Source organism: Anser anser (genome assembly GCF_964211835.1).
Source record: "Anser anser genome assembly, chromosome: 2".
Lineage (NCBI taxonomy): Eukaryota > Metazoa > Chordata > Aves > Anseriformes > Anatidae > Anser > Anser anser.
In genome coordinates this window covers 100,644,476-100,651,878 of record NC_139721.1, presented here as the reverse complement: position 1 = coordinate 100,651,878, position 7,403 = coordinate 100,644,476, and the positions used below count along the sequence as shown (strand labels likewise).

Sequence of the window (7,403 nt, the reverse complement as noted above, 5' to 3'; positions counted from 1 at the left end):
AGAAATGTCGGTTACCATAAGGTCATAGCAAAAATTTTGCTGAGATGCATGATTCTGAAATATTTACAAGGAAATTTTAATAATGAGACAGGCTCGATAATCATGTTTTGCTTGATAATCATGTTTTTATTTACTGCTTTTCATTTTTATTTGGATCTGTCCCATATACAAAAGGAATTCACATGGGGCTAGTGAAACAATCTTCCAGGTAAGAATTGTTTCGGAAAAAGGTGGAAAGGTCTACAATTAATTATTCCCAGCGCATTTCCCTCATAGTTCTTTTATTTGCATCTTAAACTTTTTAATTAGAGTCATACTAAGTCACAATCCAGTATTATTCAGTTAGTGTAAACATTGGGAATCTCATGTTTTGAGTTCTTTGTCTGAATTTGTTTCAATTCTCTGGTAGCAAGAACTGAGGAAGCACCACAACTAAAATGGCTACCCTAACAGACCTCTGTAGTAAAAGGCTTTCCAAAACACTAACAAACTTCATCTTTAAAAAGGATGTACTGATGCTTTGCCTATGCTCCCAAGTTTCTCAGGATGCTGGTAATTCTGAGCTGATAATTCCTTATCTGACTGTCATAGTTTACTACTGAAATCACACAGTTGTTTGAGCGCCATGAAATATCCAGCTTCAACAGAGTAGTTTAGAGGAACTGTACCAGAAGAAGATGTGCTCCCCACCATATATTAAATAAGATTTAAGCAGTGGTTTTTGTACATGTGAACACCTTCAAAATCCCCAAAATATCCTTTCATCTTCAGAATACACACGGTAAGAACAACTAAGTTCAAGACTAAGATGGTCTCTTCTGATGACATACACACCATGAAAGCAGAGAGTTAACAGTACAGACCATGATCCATCTGATCACCAGAATCCAATGGTCTCCTGTTAATGAGCAGGTCTCTGGAGATCTGCTACTTAAAAGGATGTTTCTCAACAGGAAAAGCTTTTTCTAAGCCCAAAAGGCCCAACATACAAGCAAAAGGAAAGCAAACTACACTTTTGAAATGCAGAGATGGCTGTTCCTTTGTAAAGGAGCTCTGGTAAAGACAGAACCACTAAAGCTCTGGATTACAGATGTCCTGAAATCTGCTTTGCTTTGAGAAATACTCCTGAATGGCAGCAATTTGCAACAGAAAAGGATCTGATATGAGTCCAAAAGAACGATCCTCTTAGGCCAAATGTTTGGCTCATGCTGGCCTCAAGCAAAGGCTAACAGTGGCTAACATCACTTCAAAACTTTTAGATTAAAAAGACAGAAGGATATTTTTATGAAGACCAAAATTAACTACTCTGAAGACTTTATCTTGTTGATATCTCAGTATTTAAAAGAAAACACAAACATCTGGTTTTGGTCAGTAGTGTCCATTTAATATACTCCTTAGCCACATTTCCCATCTCTTCCTCCCACCCTAAACTTTCAGTTCACACTTAAGCAGCAGATGACAAATTGATGGTGTACAAACAGAAGTTTAAAATCTGTACTCTTGTCCTAAGAGCATCAGGGGCTATTATCTGAGAAAATCACCTAGAACTTGGATGTGCCCATGCAAAAAAAAAAAGCAGATTTTTATATACAGTCCCTATTTTCTTATAAATTTAAATATTTTACAAAAATGCATTTTCAAAGTGTATAAAGTTTAGTGAACACCCCAAATGTATCTTAAAATAAAATGTTATCTGATTTCAAGGGTTATTTCAACGATGAAGTTTAAATTGCACCAGATAAAAGGCACTTGTGCTGTGTGATGTCTTGAGCAAATGTATGTTAGTTTATAATACAGTGTCTTCTTGGATTCATGCAGTTGTCTCCGAGCATCAAGCATTCATTAAAGCAGCCAAAAGAGATCGTGAGTAAACTTGATTCCACAGTTGTGAGAATATTTTCTATCACTAGGTCAAACATACGGCATTGTGTTCCAGCTCTGACTCTAGAATCAAATGCTACAGAAAAATTGCTGTCATTCACAGGGAAATTCAAACTATGTTTCATTCTCTCATAAGTTACAAAAAGATGTATGCCATTTAATTATCAAACTAAAACAACGTTGAACAGCTCGGTGTTCAAGTAGCTTGTGCCAATGAAAGTCTGTATTTAAAAATGAGCTAGGGGCTAGTTATTCAAGGAGCAGTGCATTGTATTTTCAATTTCCACTTCACTGCTGAGATAAAAGCGCAGTCCTATTTGCTTTCATCTTCTCCAGCCTTTTCATTAAGTGGCTATTGGTCATCTCCATCTCTTCTATCTTATCCAGTGCTGTTCTTAACTATAAAACAAAAACAAAAGTTATCATCACTAAGTTTAATTGGGCTTACTGCTGTTCATAAGCCTTGACAGAGGAAATCAAATCAGGAATCTAATACAATTTTTTGGTTTTATTTCTTCTAATTGAAGTACCATATAAGTTAAGGTATGACATTTTAACAGTAGCCATATCATTACTGCAGCCAGACAAACCAGAATTCAACTGTTAAAAAAAATAACCGTGAAGCAATTTAAACATGACACATTCATCCCCCAAACAGTTAGGTGCCTGGAACTTCCCATTACATGCTATTTAAAGGTAAGGCCCTCTCTACCACTGGTGCTAGTTGATGGATATACGTATTCCGATGGGTAGCAGGCATTACACTAGTCATGCAGCAGCTCCTAAGCAAAGATGATCAACAGCACAGTTAAATACAGCCTCTTCCTAGATCCCTGTGAAGTGCATGCTGGAAATTTTCCAGGCTAACACTTGACATATGGACGATTGGCTCCTCAGTAATATTTAATGGAAGGACTAGTTTAAAATCATACCAGTTTTCACATTGAGAAGAAAATATAACTTTAGATCATTCCTTTCAAGTAAAATACTACACTGAATTGTATTTAATACTATTTTTGTGCTACAGCTGTCTTCTGAATGCAACAGACTTGGAGGCCTTCTGAAAACACTTAACAGCAGTAACAGAAGATTTAAAAAAGAGAGCTGGGAGGCAACAACAGAGCAGTTCAGGACTGAAGTATACAGCTCAAAAGGAAATCAAGTTAATTACCTCTCGCTGAAGCTTCCTCTTTTCAGCTTTGAGTTCATCTTCCACTTTTTCTGCATTTTCTGCTGCATTTTTGTATCTTGCAACCTGTCCCTCAAGTCGTCCAATCTGCAAACCCAAACAAGATAAAAGGAATGGTTACTCAGGTGCTCTACCCTGAGCTCACTTGCCAGCAGCTGTTCTTCCCTTTCCTAAAAAACACAATAACACAAAGCATCCTGGGAATTATCCACACTATCTCCCTACGGAGAAAGGAGGTTTAAATGTGTTTAACGGCAAACAATTGCTAAGAGTGTTATAAAATACAATAAATGATAAAAAAAAGTAAAATAAACTGTGGACAGAACTTGCAATACACCCTTTACTGCTTGTGTTCTCCTTTCAAGGGCTGCAAGAAACAGAGAAGAATGGAACGTAGCATAGGAAATATTTCAGTAGATATGAAAAGTTACAGAACTAAGCAGAGAGTAGACTTGGATAACGGAAATCAAGAATTGGGGAATACATGGGATTAAAAACAACCCCTGAAAAGTGGAAAAGCAGAGACCACATGAAAATGCGAAGGAGAGAAGAGACTGTATCATGACATGATGTGAGAGGTCTTACGCTGAAGCACAGAGTTCAGTAGCAAAGCACGGACTCAAGACAAATCAACAAATCCTGGTTGGAAAATGCAAGTTTTAAAACCCACTTGCTTTTTTGTTGTTGATGATGATTGATTTTTTTTTTCTAGCTCCTTGCTATCCCCCCAAATCCATAGCACAGATTGGTAGCCTGCTGCTGTGCAAAAGACCAGCCCTGCATCTTCGATTCAAATTCTAGTTCTTTAAGTGACTTTTAAGTGATCTACAGAGAAACTGCTCTATAGTACTGTGTTGCTGACTTGCACTGATTTTCTCACTTTGCTAATATGTTATGTATGCACATGTACGTGTGTGTATATAAATTCTTGAATTTCTAAGAGCAGGTCAATATAACCAGTCAATATAACCTTCTTACAATTAAGCTTACTTAAACAGATTTTCTTAAAATGTTAGCTTCAGTCCCTCTTTATGTTCTGCTATATACATTCACATCTTAGTAACTTTACTCCAGATTTTCTCTTACGGTTAGACTATGCACAACTATTGATTTGCAGGAAATAGGAAAAAACATAGATGTAGTGCTACTCTGTGGAAATCTCAAGAACAAGCAGTAAATCAAATTATGAAATACATTTTCATAGCTTTTGTTGGAAAAAATATTGGTAAATGCCTGCAGAGAAAGTGTAATGATATAAACAAATCTAAAGAAGGACTTACGTTTTGTTCCAAGGTAGTTATATCTTGTTCAGCTTTTGAAAGTTTAAATTTGTATTCACTAATTTGTCTGTTTGCATCTCCTAAAAAAAAAAAAAAGAACATTACTCAAATCAACTCTCTAAACTGGCAGCTTTCCTTTTAATTCAAATTCATTAAAAGACCATTTTACTGAGAAGCTTATATTCAGGGTTATAAAGTGGTAAATATTCTTTCTGAAATCTTTGAGAGTAAGAAAAGGAAATAGTTCTCCTGTTTTATTTTTTTTGCCTCTAAAAAAGAACATTAATTACTGCCTCTGTAAGAGACTGAATAAATTTCAGATGTATGAACTCAGATACACACCTTTTAAAACATAAAAATTTATATCAGTAAGCTCATCCCTCAAAAAAGAGGATCAATTCAATAACCAACACACCACAAAATGGTTTAAATCACAGTAGACATAATACCAGCAGAAATTCCCTGCAGGTAGACATATCAACAAAAAAGTACCTGCTCAGTGATCTATTCATCCAAAGTACTACCACTGCACAATAATATAGGAAAAAGGAGTTGGAAAAGTGTTTCCTCTCCCCAGATAATACCTTTGAACAGTAACCATTATACGTACTCTGCATTTCAATTAGTTGCAAGTCAGAACCATTCTCTAAGCCTATTATATCCGGATTCATGCCATCACTTTTAGAATATTTCTGTCGTTCTTCTTCCAACTGCATCTTCAGCTTTCTAACCTGAAACAGAAGTATTCTTTTGTGAAAAATCAACTCCCAGAAGTTCAGTAGTAGTATACCTAAACACTCAATAGGTCAACAAGGCCAAGTAGTCCTGAAATGCCACCGGCTGAGATGGTTCTGTAAATGGGAGTAACAGAGCCATGCAGGAGAGGCAGGGAAGCCACTCCCAGAGGTCTGCGGAAGCAGTTCTTTCCCCACTGCTGGGTGACTGCCATCTGCATGTCAGTTTTGCAATGGGAGTAGCAAAGCTTCCATTCATGATATAAATCTTTTAACTGATTTTTGTAATTATGTAGCTATAGTTATACATGTTTGTATACATAAAAAAATATTTAATAGTCTTGATTCAATACTAGAATTTACTGGCATTTTAAACCAAATAGCCATAGTAAAATTAAGGTATGTTCTCAGCAAAAACAGGTGTCGACAGCACCATTTTGAATTTGTAGTATGTTCAACTAGAGGCACAAAAACTAGTGTTCTTAACAAATGCCCACTTGATATGTTTTCTTGAATTCTCTATTCTCAATACTGACCTGCATTAAAATACAGCGACTTTGATCATACTAATCTTTTATTTAAGTAACTGAAGTGATCGAAGAAGTAGTACTGCTTGGTAACGTCAAAGAAAGATGCTTGAGCTTATGAGATTGTCATTTTATTGCATTACACATTTACTGAATAAGACAGAAGAATAACCAAGTATGTATACTAAAAAAAATTTTGTTGTAACACCAAATTTGTTCTGTAGCACCAGAAATGGCAGAGTCAGCAGCAAATTGGTTTCGAGCTAGCTAGTTACTGAACTTAGGATTCTCTTTAACAACAAAGATCAAAGTCACATGGATAGGGACACTAGTGTGAGGAGCTGTTAATTCCCGGTAGTCAGCCTGATTAGATGTTGAATATTTAGTTTGCTTTACTGCTCAAGTAATATGATTAAACACCAAATGTACTTAATATTTGTTTATTGCTACTATATTCACATTCTGTAAAAGGATATACAAAGTTATGTTTCTAAAAATAATAGTTTATTTTACCTGGGACAATAGTTCTTCCTTTTCTCCAGCCAGTTTTCGTAGCCGGACATCTAAAACAAAAGAACTCAAAGGAAAAAACAACCCACAACCAGAAATATGTAACTAAGGATGTATTTTTCTTAACTTTTAGTTCATTTTCGAAGTAAAACAAACAAACAAAGCTTCAAACAAAGCTAACAGCACTGTCAGAATAAAACCTTGTTATCTCCCTAACAACATAACACTTCATTAATACTGGAAAAATTAAAAACCAATTAATTCACTGTGTATTTGTATAACAGTTTTAAAAGTAAGACCTATGAGTAGTAAGACCTGTGAGTTTAGTAATTCTTCAAAGTAAATTAACAACCAAGTGGTCAAGAACAGCTATTTCCAAAACAATTTAGTCCTGGCTGTATACTCTTTCTTGTCTTACTCTTCAAGACTGCTATCCCTTCAGGCAAAGCACTGAGCTTGTAGAAAGCATATATTTCTAGAAAGTTTTATAATTCCTGTTCTCAATCCATGGAAAAGTACTTGGGAAAGTGCCCAAGGGAATGTTTCAATATCTCCAGTCAGCCAGACAATCAGTAATAGCTACAAAATACAGTCAAACAACACGATGCTAAAATTATAGCAGCTCACATGAAAATTACAACTCTGAGAGTAACGAAGCATAAAGACATTTGTATTTCACCATTATAGAATGACAACAGAAACACGTATCAAATTTAATCTGTCTAAACATTTAACTATTATACATAATGTGCAAATATAATGCAAGTGCACAGAAATTTTTTTGCTTTTTAACAGTTTTATGTTGAATTGACTTATGCACACAATCCAAAAGCCTATACTTTGGGCAAGTCTTAGTTGTTTTTTTTTTTTTCCCCCAACAGTAATAAAACAAACTGGACCAAAAAAATCTAATCGGTTACAAATGTTCAGACACATCCTATTATATTTTTTTACTCAAAAGATACATGTCTGTTTACTCAGGATAAAAAAAAGTTTAAAAGTAGTGTAAACATACTCCAGAAGCATCACGGGTATCATTTTGTGGTTGCAAATCACAAAACACTGAACAGAATGCAAACAAGACTTAATAAGCTCTCTGTATTTTAGGATATTTTTACCTAATGGTCCTTCTCCTGCAGATTCCAATACTTGAGCAGCTTCCTGTGATACAACTGTTATTGCACCAACCGCTGATTCATGGTTTACATCACCATTCGGTGTGCCATCTGGAATTATAACTAATCCGTGTTTCTAAAAATACAAAAGAAAAATGTTGTACTCA

The 7,403-nt window shown here is 35.3% G+C and overlaps 1 protein-coding gene across 24 annotated transcripts in view; it reads right to left on the bottom strand.

The window, feature by feature from the left end:
- Positions 1–1,362: 1,362 nt before the first annotated feature.
- The window catches only part of LRRFIP2 (LRR binding FLII interacting protein 2), a 53,265-nt gene continuing 47,224 nt past the window's right edge, over positions 1,363–7,403 (bottom strand). For all 24 annotated transcript variants that reach the window (XM_083824945.1, XM_083824930.1, XM_083824936.1 and 21 more), the window contains 6 exons: positions 7,240–7,372; positions 6,125–6,174; positions 4,961–5,081; positions 4,351–4,430; positions 3,053–3,157; positions 1,363–2,280 (listed from right to left, as the gene is read on the bottom strand). In XM_083824945.1, coding sequence (XP_083681071.1) covers positions 2,170–2,280; positions 3,053–3,157; positions 4,351–4,430; positions 4,961–5,081; positions 6,125–6,174; positions 7,240–7,372 — 600 coding nt within the window. In that variant the 3' untranslated portion in view covers positions 1,363–2,169. The remainder of the gene's footprint in view (positions 2,281–3,052; positions 3,158–4,350; positions 4,431–4,960; positions 5,082–6,124; positions 6,175–7,239; positions 7,373–7,403) is intronic.